The sequence below is a fragment of the Rattus rattus genome, chromosome 7, assembly GCF_011064425.1.
Source record: "Rattus rattus isolate New Zealand chromosome 7, Rrattus_CSIRO_v1, whole genome shotgun sequence".
Lineage (NCBI taxonomy): Eukaryota > Metazoa > Chordata > Mammalia > Rodentia > Muridae > Rattus > Rattus rattus.
Window position 1 is genome coordinate 65,151,324 of NC_046160.1, and position 18,536 is coordinate 65,169,859.

At 44.6% G+C, this 18,536-nt stretch overlaps 1 protein-coding gene across 1 annotated transcript in view; it reads left to right on the forward strand.

Moving 5' to 3' along the window:
* The window catches only part of Ap4s1 (adaptor related protein complex 4 subunit sigma 1), a 42,856-nt gene extending 25,292 nt beyond the window's left edge, over positions 1-17,564 (forward strand). Inside the window, exons 3-6 of the mRNA XM_032907718.1 lie at positions 1,732-1,818; positions 3,886-3,954; positions 11,239-11,250; positions 17,182-17,564. Of these exons, the coding sequence (XP_032763609.1) occupies positions 1,732-1,818; positions 3,886-3,954; positions 11,239-11,250; positions 17,182-17,310 (297 nt within the window). The 3' untranslated portion in view covers positions 17,311-17,564. The remainder of the gene's footprint in view (positions 1-1,731; positions 1,819-3,885; positions 3,955-11,238; positions 11,251-17,181) is intronic.
* Positions 17,565-18,536: the final 972 nt, after the last annotated feature.

The following is an 18,536-nucleotide window of genomic DNA, read 5'->3' on the forward strand; positions in this document are numbered from 1 at the left end:
CTGTGGGCACACACTGCTCCGTGGCATCAGATGGAAACAGGAGCTATTAAAGAACTGTGTTTGTCACCACATGTGGGAAACACACTGAGACACATGCCTGTTGGAGCCTTCCCAGCATCCACGAGTCTGCCATAATTTAAACAGCGTTTCTACCTGAAGGTTGCCCTTCAGAGTAAAGATACTGGTGGATTTTTGGAGTACTCTTAAAATTATTTTTATTTTAAAAAGAAGCCACTGAACTTTTGGCACCAGGCACCAGAGTATTATATCTGCTTAGTTTAATTCTGTCCAAAGAAGTGTTTGGTTTTTGTTTTGTTGTGTCAGAAACTCTTGTGAGACTAAAAACTGTTACTCAAGCCACTCATGGTGACTTCCAACCCCAATAAGCCAGTATAAAGAACACACGACCCAGTTACTCCATTTATAAGCTGTCTGCCTAGACCGGGCAGACCTATCACTACCCTCCGTTATTCCCCAGCTGGGAGAGCCTTTGCTACCTGCAGTTTTTCCCCGCCATGTGGTTCTGCTCCTTCCACCTCTTCCTCTTCTCCCTCCTCCTTCCTCCCCACCTCCGAGACCTCCAGTCCCACCTTCCCCTTCCAATGCCCAATCATAGACTCTAGCCTATGATTTATTTAACCAGTTAGAATTGGAGAAGGTTCAGTGAGATCACCTCAGTATGTGATCTGCTCCTCACTGGGGGCAGCCTCTCCTGAGGAAGCGGAATTAACATCAAAATACAAACAGCACCAAGGCAACCCACAACATATTTATTTGCCTTTTAAATTTAAGGCAGGTCCACAATCTGAGTCCTGGGCTGTCTCAGCCTTGGATTAAAGGCATGACCCCCCATGCTTGACTCTATCCTAATTTTACATTACACCCTGAAACTCCTCCACAGTGTATAGACTGCCTAGAACCCTCCCCCTGGAGGGATTTCCAAAGTCAAAGCACATAGCTTCATTCCCAGGTCCACTGGGTGTCCCAGAGCAATGTCACTAAGTCCATGCTCTGTCTATCGCATTGGCCAAGTGCACCTTGACACTGAAGCCTTACACTGTGCCTCCAGCCTTCCATCTCCTGCCTTAGTATAGACACTGAAGGGATCAGATGAATGAGAACGGAGTTGTTTTATCTTCAGGCCAGGAGTAGTAAGCTAGTTATTAATTCATAAGAAGCAATATTTATAATGGGAAATCTTGTCCAGCATATGCTGCGCAAAGGCCACTGTTACATAATTTATAAAATAGTCTACATTGGTTCTTTTCACACATCCTGGAGAAAGTTACATTAGGTAGATGATGGATGGATGATGTTAGATGAGATTCCTTGTGTGGTTCCCCATGACTCTTAAACAGCACAGAACTGAGCAGGTCTCATTGCTCCCAGGAATTCATGGAAAGCTAGAAAGAAGCCGGTGAGCATGTCTGTGCACCTTCTCCTCCAAGCGCTTTCAACTACTCGTTACACATTAGCCCTGCTGAGCTCCACGGGGAGTCAAGGATCAAAAAAGAGGCAGAAGGGGGAACCCATGCATCACTCTTTCTAGGACTTTTTTCAATTTACTTTTCCTCCTGGTGATGCTTCCAATAACCCACTGGATGTCCTCAAACATTTTAATGTTTAAGAACTTAAGTTTCTAGGTACTCAAAACCCAACCTAGGAATTCTGCATGCTGTTTGAAGACTTCTCTGTCAAGCAGACATTAACATCTATTTGTCTTTCATCCAGTGCTCGTTCATTGAATACAAGGATTTCAAATTGATCTACCGGCAATACGCAGCTCTCTTTGTTGTGGTTGGAGTTAATGACACGGAGGTAAGATGCTGGAAAGGCCTTGGAAGATGCAAGACTTTTATTCTTGTTAAGTTGAAGTTTCTCTCCTACTCGCTCCCCAAGAGCTAGCAAGCCTCTTTCAGAGTGTCTGAGTCTCAGTGAGCTGAAAAATCTGCATGGAAGAGAAAACTCTAGATGCTTCCTGGTCTAGGTGAACAGGTTACAGTGAGAGAGGCCAAGAATTACAAAATGCCTTCCTTTCTATGTGTATGGATTGTTGTTGGTTTTGGTCTCTCTTCTCTCTGTCTCTCTCTCTGTCTCTCTGTCTCCCTCTCTCTTTCTGTCTCTCTGTCTCTCTGTCTCTGTCTCTGTCTCTCTCTCTCTCTTTCTCTTTCTCTCTCACTTGTTTGAGTGAGTGAGTGAGTGAGTTATTTATTTATTTATTTATTTATCTGTCTAGCTATTTATTTAGAGTCAGTCTCACTGGGTAGCCTTAGAAGACCTGGAGTTTTACAAAGACCAGACTGCCTCGAACTTGTAGAGATCTGGCTGGCTCTGTCTCCTGATGGGATTAAAGGCCTATACCACCACGCTCAACTGTTTTATTACATTTTACTTATTTGTGCCACAGAATATATGCGGAGGTCAGAGGACAACTCACAAGAACTGATTCTCTCTTTTTACCATGTGTGTCCTGGGGAGCAAATCGGGTCATCAGGCTTGGTGACAAGTGCCCTTACCCTCTGAGCCATCTTGCTTGACCTTTTTGTGTGAGGGGTTTTGTTGTCGTTTTGCTGTGTTGTGTTTTGTTGTGGCAACCTCTTGCTATGTTTCCCAGGCTGGCGTCACACCTGGAGGCTCAATCTTCTCGGCTCAGCCTCGAGTTGCTGGGACTACATATGGGCCACCAAACCTACCAAGAACTACTTCCTTTCCATAAGTCATGCTGATGCCCTCCTCTTGTCCTGTTACACAGGGGGGCAGCTCACACAGGAGCCTGACAGTCATATTAAATTTAGGCTAGGACTCAGTGAACTAAGCACTTGTCAACCATAGGTTGAAAACCAGGGTGTGAATTACCCACAACCTATATACCACCCATGGCGGCCAACCTGTAAAGTTAGCATTCATGAGACAGAGATGGTATCCTGAGGTAAGCTGATCCTACCTCAGTAAAGTGTGGAATAGCTGAGGGAGACATCAAAAGTTAACTCTGGACCTTTACGTGTACACACAGATGTGTGTATACACATAACTAATGTATACTCATGTGCACACTCCACACATGTGGGGAAAAAAGGCATGACAGCCATGTCAGAAGTCACAGCAAGGGGTTGGGGATTTAGCTCAGTGGTAGAGCGCTTGCCTAGGAAGCGCAAGGCCCTGGGTTCAGTCCCCAGCTCCGGAAAAAAAAAAAAAAAAAAGAAGTCACAGCAAAATATAAGTGAGGCTGTGCTGTGCTCACATCCCCTCAGCTGTGGCTCGCCTTGTTAGAAAGACAGGCCAGCACCTGTGGCCATGCAGTCCATGGAAAAGGGTTTGTACCTAAGAAACTTTGAAGTCTCAGTAGTCTGTTTTATCCTCGAATCACTTCGAAGCCATTTCTCCATCCTTACAGATATAAAGTAACAACCGTGAGGAACCTGCGAGTCCTTCCAGAAGTTTGTTAAGGTCAGGAGTGGAGCTCATGGCTCTAATCTATGCTCTGAAGTTTCAGTTTGCCCAGATTCATCATGGCTTGAAAGAGTCTAAGTAGTTAAGGGTTTCTTCATTAATCAGCATCTGTATTCTTGTTTCTTTTCTTTTCCTTTCTTCCCTATTTTAAGCCATGTCTCATGTAGACCAGGCCGCCGGGACTACAGGCCTGAAGCACCCACGCAGTTCATGTGGTGCTGGGGAAGACGGAGGGCTTCACGGTGCTGGGCAATGTCCTATGCAAGGAGTCCACCAGCCGAGCCCATCCTTAGCCACGGCACTGTCCCCACAGGAGCAGGCGCTGGCTGCTTTGCGCATCAGCAGCTGGGATGCGGCTCCACAACTGTGGAAGCCACTGGGCATTTTTTAACCTGAAGGCATGATAAAATTAATTACACTTTTCTTTTATTTCAGAATGAGATGGCTATCTATGAATTCATACACAATTTCGTGGAAGTTTTAGATGAGTACTTCAGCAGAGTGGTAAGTCTTAACCAGTTTTCTAGAAATTGAGTTATCTGGGTGCACGTTAATATTATGTGTTAATATAATTAACATGCGAAGGCTAAAATAAATGCTGTGTATTACCATCCCTTCTTGCTCATCATAGGTTTTACAGACCAGTGTGTGCATTAGATCTTCACAAAGAAGACTATTTTTGTTTGCTTCTATTGCTGTAATAAACACTAAGCAACTTGGGGAGCTTACAACGCTCAGGTTACAATGCATGACTGAGGGAAGCCAGGACAGGAACTTCGGGCAGGACCCTTGAGGCAGGAAGTGAAGCAGAGGCCATGGAGGGATGCTGCTGACTGGCTTGCTCCCTGTGACTTGCTCAGCCTGATTTTTTTATACAGCTCAGGACCACGTGCCCAAGGATGGCAGGTACACACACACACACACACACACACACACACACACACACACACACACACCCTCTAGACTGGCATTCCTACATCAGTCATCAATCATCAATCAAGAAAATGCAATAAAGGATTGCTGAAAATGGAAGCATTTTCTCAATTGAAGTTCTTCTTCCCAGATAATTCTGGCTTATGTCAAGTTGACAAAACATAAGCAGCACAAAGTGACTCTTGGAAGACCAAGTCTCTCTGAGCACTTTATTGTCTGTCCATCAGGACATTTTCCCTCTAACTTGCTGATTTTACATTCCTTTGGCTTTCTTTCCTAAGAGAACCCTTTTTACCTAAAGAATCATTTCCAGCCAGATGGTGGTGGCACATGCCTTGAATCCCAGCACTCTGGAAGAAAAGGCAGGTGACTCTCTGAGTTCAAGGCCAGTTTGGTCTACAGAGTGAGTTTTAGGACAGCCAGGGATACACAGAGAAACCCTGTCTTGAAAAACAACAACAACAAATCATTTCCAAGCTGGGCATGGCAGTTCACATCTGTGTAATCAGCACTTAGGAGGTGGGACACAAGGATCAGGACTTCAAGACTATCCTTGATCACAGAGCAAATTCAAGACCAGCCTTTCCAAGAAGACTGTCACAAAAGAAAAAGGGTCAGGGGCTGGGGCAGGGGCATGATACTAGAGAGATGGCTCAGAGGTTAAGACCACACGTTCTTGCAGAAGACGTGGGTTCTAGTTCCCCGAACACTCATGGAGGCTACTCCAGTTCCAGCGGACCTGATGCCCTCCCTTTTCTGGCCTCCATGGGGACCAGGCACACATGTAGTACAGATGAGGTACACCACAGTCATGCATGCAGACAAAACACCTGTAACATGTAAGATAAAAGGAGAGTAAGTTCTACCTAAATCTTTGATTTTTTTTGGTCTAAAGTCAACTTCCCTTCAGGAATATACTTTCCAGCCATCCTTTTTTAAAAACATTAACAGCAATATTGCAATGTAATTCATATACCATAAATTTTCCCATTTAATGTATATAATCATGTTTTAGTATTTACAGTCTTACAGCTATCACCACTGTCACTTTAAGGAAGTCATGTCACATGACAGATAAGCATATTCATTGGCATTTCCCCCATAAGTCCCCTCACCTTACTCCAGGCCCTAGGTAACCACCGATTTGCTCTAGAGACTGCTCTGCCCTAGATTCGTCACAGGAATGGAGTTCCATGTTATGGGATTCTCCAGTTTGCCTCTTTCTTAGCACAGTATTTTCAGGGTACATCAGTGTGGTAGCATTATCAGTGTTGTGTGGACATGCCACAATTTTTAATCCATTTGTCACTGATGTGCATTCAACTTATTTTTATTTTGGGACTATTATGAATAGAACAGTGCTTTTATGAACATTTTTGTCAGATTTTCAAAGAGATCCTTTTTTTATTTAAGTTCTAAAAGAAAAAAATCTTGGTATGGTGGTGCAGCCCTTTAATCCTAGCACTCAGGGGGCAGAGGCTAGTAAATCCCTGAGTCTGAAGCTAGCATGGTCTACAAAGGGGGTTCCAGGACAGCCAGGGCTATACAGAAACCTTGTCTCAAAAACCAAAACATACCACCAAATACAAACAAGCTAGCCAGAGCCACATACCGAAGCCTCATCTTTAATAAATTAATTAATTAAGTGGAATTCTCTTGGTTATATGCCAGGGAGGAAAATTTCTGGATACTATGATACCTTCACATTTAATATTTTTATTATCTGGCAAGCAGGTTTCTAGTACTCACATTGTTTAAATTCCTATTAGCAATGTGTTCTAATTTTTCTGATATGAATGATTTATCCTCACCAAATCTTAACCTGTCTGTCTTTTCTTTCTTTGTTTTCCTTTCATTTTTCTTTTCTGATATATGATCTCATTATGTAGCCTTGGCTGGCCTGGAACTCAATATGTAGACCAGGTTAGACTCAAACTCACACAGATTGGCCTACCTCTGCCTCAAAAGCACTGGTATTAAAGGCAGGCACCACCATGCCATCTTACTTAGTATGAAGTGAATTAGAGGCCAACCTTTGGAAAAATGTCAGTTTTTAATTGCACTAAAGATTTATTAATGACAACCAGTTGGTTGTGGTGGTTTGAATACGGTTGACCCAGGAAATAGCACTATTAGGAGTTGTGGCCTTTTAGAGTAGGTGTGGCCTTGTTGGAGGAAGTGAGTCATGGTGGTTGTGGGCTTTGAGACACTCCTCCTAGCTGCCTGGAAGACAGTCTCCTTCTTCAGCCCTTGGATAAATATGTAGAACTTTCAGCTCCTTCTCCAGGACCATGCCTGTCTGCACACTGCCATGTTTTCTGCTGAGGGCACTGGACTAACCCTCTGAACCTGTAAGCCAGCCCCAATTAAATATTTGCCTTTATAAGAGTTGCCTTGGTCATGGTGTCTTTTTAGAGCAATGGAGACCCTAAGACAATGATTTTTCCTGTTGCTTGTGTTTTACTGTTGTGTTTAGATTCACCCCCTTGTTTTCTTCCTAGTGTTTTATGATTTTAGAATCTAAATTTGTCTCTGATCCATTTTATTTTTTTTGATCCATTTTAAATAATGTTTTCTTACATTGTATGTTATAGATCATCTTGATTTATTTTGTTCATATTTTAGTTTGGAGGGATATGTAGCTCCAAGCTGGCCTTGAACTCATAGTCCTCCTGTGTCTGCTTCCTAAAGGCTGGAATTAAAGCATGAGGCATCGTTTATGTTTTTGTATGTTGAGATCTATTATCTCAGAAGCAGTTGTTGAAATAACTGCCCTTCTCCATCCATGACTGTCTTAGCTTCTTACTATGAAGCAACTGCTCGTAAGTAAGGACTGAGCCAGGCATGGTGGTACACGTATGAGGCTGAGGCAGGAAGACAGCGAGTTCAGGGCCATCAGCTGCGTAGAAAGTTCAAGGCCAGCTTGCGATGCAGGAGACCCCTTCTCAGCAAACAACCTGGTCTTTCATTTCTATCCCATTGAACATAGCGTTGTGAGTGTCATGCTGTCCTGACTAATGTAGCGCTACAGCAAGTTGGAAATGAAGCCATTTTTTAAACAAGAATCAGGAGAGATGGTTGGTATTATTACCAACACCAACTACAGTGCCTCCAGTATCCCAGGTTGTTTGGTTAAGGTTTGATGCTAAAGAGACACCGTGACCAAGGCAACTCTTTTTTTTTTTTGGTTCTTTTTTTTTTTTTTTTTTTTTATTTATTATATTTAAGTACACTGTAGCTGTCTTCAGATACACCAGAAGAGGGCATCGGATCTCTTTACAGATGGCTGTGAGCCACCATGTGGTTGCTGGGAATTGAACTCATGACCTCTGGAAGAGCAGTCGGGTGCTCTTAACCGCTGAGCCATCTCTCCAGCCCAAGGCAACTCTTGTAATGGGAAACATTTAATTGGGGCTAGCTTACAGTTTCAGAGGTTTGGTCTATCATCATCTTTGCTGGAAGTGTGGTAACTTGCAGGCAGGCATGGTGCTGGAGAAGGAGCCAAGAGTTCTACATCTTGATCGAAAGGCTACCCAAGAAAAGACTGTTTTCTGTAGGCCACCAGGAGAAGGGGCTGGATCACACTGGCCAGACTTGAGCACATATATGAGACCTCAAAGCGCCCCCCACCACAGTGATACACTTCCTCCAACAAGACCACACCTCCTCCAATAAGGCCATACTTCCTAATAGTGTCATTTCCCACGGTCATGCATATTCAAACCACCGTACCAGGTATTCTTGAACTTCAGATTTCCTCCTGCCTCTACCCCTCTAGTCCTGGGTTTTAGACGCATACTACACACCCAGTTGGCACAGTACTGAAGGCTTTGTGCTTACTGAGCAAGTACTCTACCAGCTAAAGTATATCCCTAACTTACTGTTTCTCAAATTTGTTTATCTCATTCTGTCTTTATATAAAAAGATTAGGAAGGAACTGATCGGTGCTGCTGCTCCCTGTGGCAGTGAGTGGACACTGCTCCATAATTAGCAATACCAAAAGGCCACACTCATAATTAGAAGCTATGTCTTCTGAGGTATGTGAGAGGTAGAGAGAGGCGAGAGGATTGGAGAGTTCTAGGTCTTTCTTGATTGCATGTGGGTTAGACGACAACACATGACCCTGTCTCAAAAAGAACAAGGAAGGTATTATGTCTTTACTCCAATTTCCATGGGCTGGGATGAATTTTAGAAGCTCTTCATGGGGAACCAGACAGTTCATTGCCTCAGTACAGTGGCCCCAGAGTCTGGCACCTTGAACAGCAGTATAAACTGAGAACTTGCTAGAAATCCAAGCTCTGGGCTCCACCCCATGCCACAGGATCAGAAACTCTGCCTATGTTCCTCAGTCTGGTTTTACTAGGCCTTCTGGTGATCCTGGTATATGTGGAAGTTTAGGAGCATTAAGGTAACCTTAATACATCAGGCCTGTCAGCCATTTCCTACTTCAAGTGATGGAATTTGAAAGATGGCTGCTGGCCTATGGCGTGACTAGGCATGCATCTCCAAGGGGTGGGTGCCCACCCTGCGCTGGAAATAGAGAGGAGGTCAGGTGATTTCCAAGACTGGACATGCTGGGATAGAGAATCAAACCTGTCTGTGTTGATTGTGTAGAATTCAGAGAATCGTGGGTAAGCAGTGTCTATGACCTCCAATACTAGAAATACTGTGGGCAGCTCTGAGCACATACAGTGCACTGTGTGTGACTAGGAAGTTGGAACTTTATTGCATTGTAATGAGTTTCAGTATAAATTCACATTGGGCTGGTGGTGGCCATATTATCAGCACAGCCCTGGGGCCTGCTCCTTCAGGAGATAACTCTCGTGTTAGAATAGATTTGAGGCAAGCCAGGGTCTGTGATACTCCAGGTAGCCACTTTCAAGTGGCACTTGCCCAGAAAGAATATAATTTCCAAAAGCAGGGAGGACAAAAAAGGAGACTCAGACACACTGTTGCTGCAAGGTTTTTAAGTTATCATTATATCCAGTTACTAAAAACAAACAGCACATGTAGGATTCCAGCTGTAGTCTAAGGGAGAGAGCCAGTGACTGCATGAACCACAAAAGCCAAGAGTTGGATTTAACTTAACCCAGGTGACAGTACAGGGCCTGTGTGCTGGGGACGACCTGTCAGGACCTAACCAGATCAGAGCAGCAGGAAGAAGGAAGAGCATGAGGAAGAAACAAGGCCCCAGCGCTGGCCGAGGGTGCCCTGTCAGCTAAGACTTATTTTTAGCTTTGTGAGCTTTGAGCATCCTTTCTGGGATATTTTTATCTTAGAGAGTTTCAGCAGCTTAAATTTGGAATGCATTTCATGCTGTTGCACCAAGAAAAGCGTCTCAGTGTCACACTTTCAAAAACAAAAGCCAAACGGCTTAGTTTCTGGAGATTCCCAGTGAGCATTGCTGCTTTGAGAGAGGCAGCAGGGCTTCCTGTCCCTCCCTATCACGTATGATCTCATTTCCACTTCCTGTTCCCTCTGCACAACTACTTTATTGACAAAAAAATCAGTACAGAGAAGCAGGAAAACAAAGAGGATGGGTTCGCACGTTAATCTGTTTGTCAAGACTCAGATTGTACACCGCCAGAGTAGCCCAATGTGGTCTCTGGATGTGACCTGTAAGCAGAAAAGTAACAAAGACCCTCACTGTGAGGAAAGACCCAGGCAGGCCGTGCATGTGAGATAGTTCTGTCCCTTCACCTCAGTTTTACTGTGAACCTCAAAGTGATCTTCCAATAGGAATCTTTCACAGCGGGTGGAAGACCGTCAGCTGGCCCATCATTCAGGGGCATCTGTTGAGGTACATGCTCTTTAGATCTAATGCACCCACCTGTAACACTGAAACAGGGCACCTCTCTATACATCTGTCTATAGGATTATACGGACACTGCTGGGAGATGAGTTCTAGGCCCCACCACAACGCTGTGGGCACCAAATGTCTCCAAGCTTAAGTCCCTTGCATACAGTGGTTGGTGTCGGCAGATAGCTCACACATGCTAACTCATCTAAGTTACTGTTAGCACCTAGCACAGGGTAGATGAGCAGCTCTTACTCCTAAGAAACCATGGCAGAGTGTAAAGTGTGTATGTTCAGCACAAGTGTTTCACAGAGTGCTTAGTTGAATTAATGGATATGGGATTAATGAATACAGAGGACTGCTTACATACCCCTTTTTAATTTTATTTAATTTTGTGGTATGGAATCAACCCTAGGGCATTAAAAATGTCAGGTACACACTGTGCCCTGGGCCACGTCTCCCAGCTTGCATAGTAGTTGGTAGGTAACCTGCATTCTACTTGGCCGCTCGCTAGTAATTAGACGTCCACACCGCCGTTTGTTGGTGGCTCTGGTTTACTGGCCCCAGGCCCCCCTTGATAGTTTCTTGGGTTACTGTATAATAACTTCACTCTGACCGTCCTATCACCATCCCCTGAACTTCCTTAAGATTAGGTCTCTTTGCAGTGGATGCAAAGAGAAGGCATATTCCCAGGCTTCTGACACTTTATAACTCCCCATACTTTCTCTTTGCTTTTGTTCTTGTCTGGAGTTTTGAGACAGGATCTGACTCTGTTAGCCCAGGAGGACCTGAGTTTGTGGCAGTCCTCCTGCCTTAGCGCCCCAAGATTCTAGGCATGAGCCACCAACCCTGGCTCTCCCTCTACCCTGCAGCTTTTTTTCCTTCACTTTTTTTCCTATCTCAGTTTCCAGCTCTGGCTCCCACTCTGGGCTCCAGCAGGCATAGGGGCCAGACTGGCTGCTTCTAGGCTGGGAGGCAGGGCAGGCCTTGACTGTTAGCTGACGGTGCTATCTGGGGCCATCTCACCATGTATTGTGTGTTCTTGTTTTCTTTTTCAGAGTGAACTAGATGTATCCTTTTTCTGTACAGTTTTCCTTGGTATGTTGCAAAAGCACACTCAGGATGTAGTCAGGTAAGTGTCGTCAGGCTGGAGGATGACCTGGCGAAATCCAGGACACTCATCTGCAACTCTACCAAGGCAGCGCCACAGCCATGGGCCACAGAACTCCCTAGCCCTCCCTTCCAGAGATAGCGCTTTGTAAGATTCCTTTTTCTTTTTTCCAAAAACAGCACTGAGGTGGTAGTATTTAAAAATAACTATTATATGGGGCAGGAGAGATGGCTCAGTGGTTAAGAGCACTGACTGCTCTTCTAGAGGTCTTGAGTTCAATCCCAGGACTCATGTGCAGCTCACAACTGTCTATGACCCTAGTTCCAGTTTCTGATACTCTCACAAACATACATGAAGGCAAAACACCAATGCACATGAAATAAAAATACATTATTGGTTTGTTTTTTTTTTTAATTTTTCTTCACCCACAGGTGAAGTGCTTGGTTTTCTCAGAAAGACTGAGCTTTCAGGCCTCCAGGATAAATTCCCAGAAAGCTGCTCATCAACAGAAGGAGGTATTCTGGGAGATGAGCTGAAGGGTTAAAGACATTGTCTGGCTTGTGTTCATTTCATTTAGAGCAGAAACAGTTCTTTCTCTCTTTTAAATCCAAACTGTCTGTTTACACTGGGATGCAGCCCAGTGGTAGAACACCTCCTAGCATGTACTTGGCCCTGGATTTGGACCCAGCACCTTATAACAGAATAAACACACCCAGGGCCCCAGATAGAGGCAGGCACTCACCAGGCTTTCTGGGAGTCTCCAAAAGTGTAATACATTGACTTCTAAGATGTCTGCCTGCTTTGTGGCCAGAGAGAAAGCTCAGTGGTTCAGAGTGCAGACTGCTCCTGAGAGGACCAGGGCTCGGCTCTGAACAACCAGGTCAGTCAGGCAGCTCACAATTGCCTGTCACTGCAGATCCAGAAGTTCAGGGCCCTCTTCTAGACCTTAGATACATGTAGTGTACATAAACCCACTGAGACTGGACAAGGGGGAGCACACCTTTGATCTCAGTACTCAGGAGGCAGAGACAGGGAGATCTCTGTGAGCTCCAGACCAGCCATTGCTACACAGTGAGACACAGTATCTCAAAAACATATAAATAATAAATAAATAAATAAATAAATAAATAAATAAATAAATAAATAAATAAACAAACAAACCTACTCATGCAAACACACATAAAGTAAAAGATAAATGTTTTATTAAAATATGCCTGTCATTTGAAAGTAATAAAGATGGCTTTTGAGAACACTTCAATCTTAAATCTAAAATAATTGCTATTTATGTATGTATAATATCAGCAGAAAGCATATATGAGTATAATTGAGTATAATATGAAGTTCATATATGTATGTGTTTATGTGAAGCCACTGCTTGAATCAGTATATCTGCATCAGCACAGTCGTCTGGAGAAATAGCCATCATGAATTCATTGGAGACCTCTTTCGAAGTCATCTGTGGAAAGGTAATTGCCCCCTAGTGGTGAGTGACCTAAACCTAGGATCCTATTGGGCTTTTTAGTCTGTCTTTTTTTTTTTTTTTAAAGATTTATTTATTTTATGTATGTGAGTACACTGTAGCTGTCTTCAGACACACCAGAAGAGGGTATCAGATCTCACTACGGATGGTTGTGAGCCACCATGTGGTTGCTGGGATTTGAACTCAGGACCTCTGGAAGAGCAGTCAGTCCTCTTAACCGCTGAGCCATCTCTCCAGCCCATCTTTTTATTTAATTAATTTTTTTTACTGTGTAGAGGTGTTGTGCGTGTACATGTATGTGCTTGGTGCCCTTGGAGGCCAGAAGAGGACATCAGATTCCCTCAGAACTAGAGTTAGAGATGGTTTTAAGCCACTAGGTGGGGACTGGGAGTTGAACCCAGGTCTACTGGAAGAGCAGCAGTGCTGTTAACCACTGAGCCACCTTTTCCACCCCATGGCATTGTATCTTAACTAAGCCATTGAAAGCAATTCAAAATAGATCTGCTTCTAACTGGACAGGAGAGTGAAAAAGCAGTCACCAGGTAAACGACAAGAGCTAGCAGACACTTCTGGAGTTCAAAAGCTCAAGATCCACTTTGGCCTTGCCACTAACTGCCCGTTGTATTGAGCAAGCCACACTTATTTCAAAGGGATAATCAAACCAGAGAAACTTGAGTACTGGCTCAGCCTGGCCTGGGGTCCTGTCGTGACAGAGGTGGGGTGTTACAGCCCCAGAAAGCCCCTTTCCTCTCTGTGCTGTTTAAGGCTTTAAGGCTGAGAGGTTCTTTGCACTGGGCTTTAAGAAATAAGAAACCCTTTACATTTCTCCTCAGTCCACACTCTGTCCTATTTCCTGCTGAGACTTACAAAACCAGACAGATGGGATTTAAACAGAAATGACCCAAGCACAAAAAATCAGTTCAGGAATTCTGGCTTCATTCCAGTATGTGGAACCCCCTCGGTGCAGTGGTGTCCAGTGAGCAAACTGTCCCCTTGAGACTGAGCACTTCAGTGACCTGAGTCACCTTATGAGGAATAAGTGCCTCACGGCGTCCTCCTCAGTGCTGGCTGGGATCATGCCGTGAGCCACCGCCTCCAGCTCTTACCTTTCAGTGTGTTCTCTGATGCTCCAAGGTACCATATCCTACCATCTCTCCCAAACCTTCTGTCTTGCCCTACTCACTTTGTCCCTCGTGTCTTGGTTATTTTAGTCAAAAGTAGTAACAACAAGTTATAAGAAGCACCAGGAGTTAGGGCTCATTTGTCCTAGCGCTGAGCTGGGGTGTGGTTCACGGGGAGAGCATTAGCCTAGCATTCCTAAGGCTCTGGTTCAATCCCAGGAAAGCAAGCTAGAAAGAAATACAGATAAAGCCACAGCTTACATTCATACTTTTAGATCTATTTTATGTGTTTTGTCTGTATGTATTTCTGTGTGTCACATCTGTGCCTAACACAGAAAGGAGTTGAGAACAGGGTGCCACATCTCCTGGACCTAGAGTTACAGATGGCTGTGAACTGCTATGTGGGTGTCCTTAACTGTTGTTGAGTCATCTCTCCAGCTCCTAGAGGAAGCCATTTTGGTGTCATATCAGGCTATGCCTTGCAGTTGTTCTGAAATTCCATTTGAACCTGGCTTGCTCCATTCTCTCACTTGTTAAAGACGATTAACCAGCCATGTTCATATTTAAAATCCTGCAGGGATGAGTGATGGGAAGGCAGGGGGAGAAGGGTCAGGAGTTCAAGTCCATCTTCAACTACCATAGCAAGGTCAAGGCCAGTCAGACTACCTAAGATCCTGGCTTGAGGAAAATAAAACATGTAAGAAGTATATATATGTGTATATATATGTATATATATGTATATATATATATATATATGAAACATAACACACACATATACATATACATAAACATGTAAGTTTTAGGAGCTGGAGAGCAGCTCCTTGTGTAGGTCACATCTAGTGTTCCATTACAGTTTGCCTTCCATAGCAGTCCTCAATGGTTTTGAGAGACATGGGATTTAGTAAATGTGCTCTTGGAAAGTTGTATGTGGTTTTCAGGGTCAGTCATGTTCAACCCAGGCTGAAGGAAGTTCTTTCCTTGGTTGCTTGAATTAATGGATCACGGTCCAGTTCCTTCTTGCTTCCTCCAGTTCCAAATGTCAGAGCTGAAGTATTCGCCTGTTTACTGCATCCAGGCTTGGCATATAGGACACTTTCTTGGTTCCTGGCATATGGCCCAAATGCCACTAATTTTGGCTGCACCCGTGTGTACAAGTTGCTCATGAATCAAATCAAGATACGAGCAACAGCTGGATTCCTATTTTAAAGGAGGCATGTGACTTTAGGGAGCCATCGGGAACTGGCCTAGGTTTACTCACGTGGTGCAGAACTGGGTGATCATTAGGGTTTGAGCCAGATACACAGATAGCCAGACAGTCATGTGTGCACAGTACATGACCTCACTGACTAACTTGTGTTTCCAGGAGGCTGGGAAAGTCAGGCTTGCCAAAGGACCTTGTCCTTGCAGTGTGCGTGTGCCCGTGGTTGGCGTGATTCAGCAGTAAGTTCTGACTCGAATTTTAGAGCAGCCGGCAGTTGCTCAAGGGGACATCCAAACGACAGCTGTTTATTTGCTGAAGATGTAAGAGTTTGATCAGTGAAACAACAGATGAGGTTTCCTGATCCAGAGATCAGGAAAATAAGTAGTAAAGCCCACTGCCCTCGGTGCTCGAGTCCAAGGGTCTGTTTCATTCAGCCACCTGGGCTGCTGAACTCCACAGACAAGCTGTTATCTACCCCAGGCAGACGTCTAGCTTGCGTCCTATGGGGAAATGACCTTGAACTTCTGATCTTCCTGTCCTCACCTCCCAAGAGTGGAGATTACAGGAGTGCATTTCTGCACCTTGTTCAGAGGGCACTGGGATCACAAGCGCTAGACAAGCACTGCCCACTGAGCTGCACCCACTCCCGGCTCCAGCGCTTTGACTGGTTCTCATTTTGTCTCAGCTTGTAAACTCTGGCCACTGGTTCTGATGAACAGGGCTGAACCTAACTTCATTCCAGTCCTACTTTGGCCTAGGACAAAGCAATCATCTATATAATTGGAAGACATTATTAATAGGTATATCAGAGCAAAGGGTTTTTTCTTTCTGGGTCACTTAGGGACAGTTCCCATCGGCTCCTCTATTCTGCTAGAGGGCTATTTGCACAGAACTTAATGAGATGTTAACAGAGTCTAATGGAAACTGAAGTCATTCACAGGCTGTCCCAGTCTCTGTAGACAGACTTCACTGAACAAGTACAAGAGACTTTGAATATCAGGAATTGACCAACATCAGGTAATGATTTGTTTTGCAAATATTCACTAATTACAAGCTCACTGGTGTTTCTAATCACCTATTTGTCAAATGAAGTTTTTCCATCTGAGGCAGCTGTTTCTTTTCACACAGTTCCTTAAAAATAGAACCTAAGGTTTCAAATGTAAAATTGAGAAACATCCAACCATGGCAACCACCTTGCTCCACAGTGAGATGCCCAGATGGAAGGATTCTCGGGGAGTCTGGGGCTTTCTGGTTCCCCACTGCCAGCGCCCTCTCTTCCAGCCTGAGACTAGCTTCCCAGTGAACACTTCCCCACGTTAAGGCTTCAGAATTTGAGAGAGGCCATGTGTGAAGCTCAGAGCTTGGGTCTTGGGGGAGTTTAGTCAGCTTCCACTTCTTTCTTCTTTCCTGCCTGGCAGAGAAGACAGCTGATGCTGCAGGCCGAGAAGGACATTTGCTGTGGGTATGTAGAGCCTGGGACTGGCTCCTGGAGAGTAAGACGCCTAGGGAACAGAGCAGGCAGTCCAGCCCAGACTGGCGTGTACCTGCCCTGTGACTTTGGCCAGACTTTGGACTGTTTACGTCTGAATAAAGTGAGGCTTGTGCAGAAGACTGGAGTTTACGATAAGGCGTTCATCACAACGTCTGGAACCCCAGCTTCCAACAGGCACTGATGCGATTACTGAGGCTGAGCTGTTACCGGCTGTGTTCTCTGGCATTAAACATTCTACCCCCTGTGCCACTCTGCACTGGGATGGGGCTCAGTGCTAGAGCTTTGCCTGGGTTCCATCCTAAGCACAAATACATACACTCGTACATGCACACGCACACACACTCACACACACATACTCACACACACTCACGAGCACATGCACACATGCTCACAAACATAATCTGAGTAGCTGTTTCATTTCATTATCTGCCTACCCCACTTGCTTAGCCAAGATGAATACAGGTGTGCACATGTGTATGGAGGTAATGTCTAAGGATCTAAGGCAAACCTCATGTTAGGTTTCCTTATACCAGGCTAAGCCATGCCACTACTTACATCTACTAAATTCTCCAACTGATTTCCTTAATGTGACGTAGATAATGTTTAATTTGGACAAAGTCCACATCATTTTGGATGAGATGGTGTTAAATGGCTGCATTGTGGAAACTAACAGAGCAAGAATTCTTGCCCCGCTACTGATTCTTGACAAGATGTCGGAGAGCTGACGAAGACGAGGTTTGAGCCATGTGAAGGCCAAGAAGACATCAGAAGCAGCAGCCTTCTGGAAACCGTCACTACTACCTATCTCCCAGAGTTCCTAAAGAGAAAACACAATTCTGTACAAACAAAATGTCTCTCTTAACAGAGAGCCACAGTCTTACTTGGTGACTGTAAGCTTGCTTCCCTCTGCAGAACAGCAGGGCTGCAGCATGGCAGCTGTCCCGTCAGCCAATAAACTTCAAATTTACTTGACCACTTGGTTAACGTCCTTCTGCTTGCTCCTCTCTCCTTAAAGCCCTGAGAGTAGTCTCTCCACTGTGCTATATACAGCCCTAGGTATGCTGCCACCTTTCCTAGAGAGAGAGAGAGAGAGAGAGAGAGAGAGAGAGAGAGAGAGAGAGAGAGTGTGTGTGTGTGTGTATGTGTGTACACGCAAAGACTAGAGGTCAGCCTCGATGCTCTTGTATTTAAATAGACTTCTAACTTATTCTTTGAGAACATCATACGTGTGTGCAGTGTACTGATCATATCCGCCTTTCACTCCCCATCTTTGTTTGTTTTTTGAGACGGGTCTTTCTCTGAACCTCGAGCTCACTGACTGAGCTAGAGTGGCTGGCAGCACAGGGATCCTGTCTTAAGCTTCTCAGGGCTGGGATCACAGACATGTGCTGCTCTCCAGAATTTAAGTTCTGAAGGTCTGGACTTGGGTTCTCAGGGTTGTATAAGCCAGTCTACCACCTAAGCCTCCTCTTCAGACCTATTTTATTTTGTTTTGTTTTATTTTGTTTTATGAGGTTATGTGCAGTGCCTCCAGCTTGGGATGTACAGAGGGGATGACCTTGTGAGTTCTGGGCCTACCTGAGCTGTGTAGCAAAATTCTGTCTCAAACAAACAAAAAACCAGAAGTTTATTTTAACACATGCACCTAGGAAATTCATGTTCACTTGCCAGTTTCTGGAAGTGTTTGATACCCATCTTAAGGATATTTAGCAATTATGCAAACATGCAGTTAACTTCACGGTGCTCTGAAATAATCATGATATATTACAAGAGCTCTCGCAGCTATTATGATGCCACATTTTACTATTATCCTTGCATATTCAGGCAGGGTCTCACTATAGCCAGGGTGGCCCCAAAATCCTTACATAGCTGAGGATGACCTGGAGCTCCAAATCCTCTTGCCTCTATCTCCCAAGATCTGGGAGTACAGGTTATCATATGTGGTTATGGC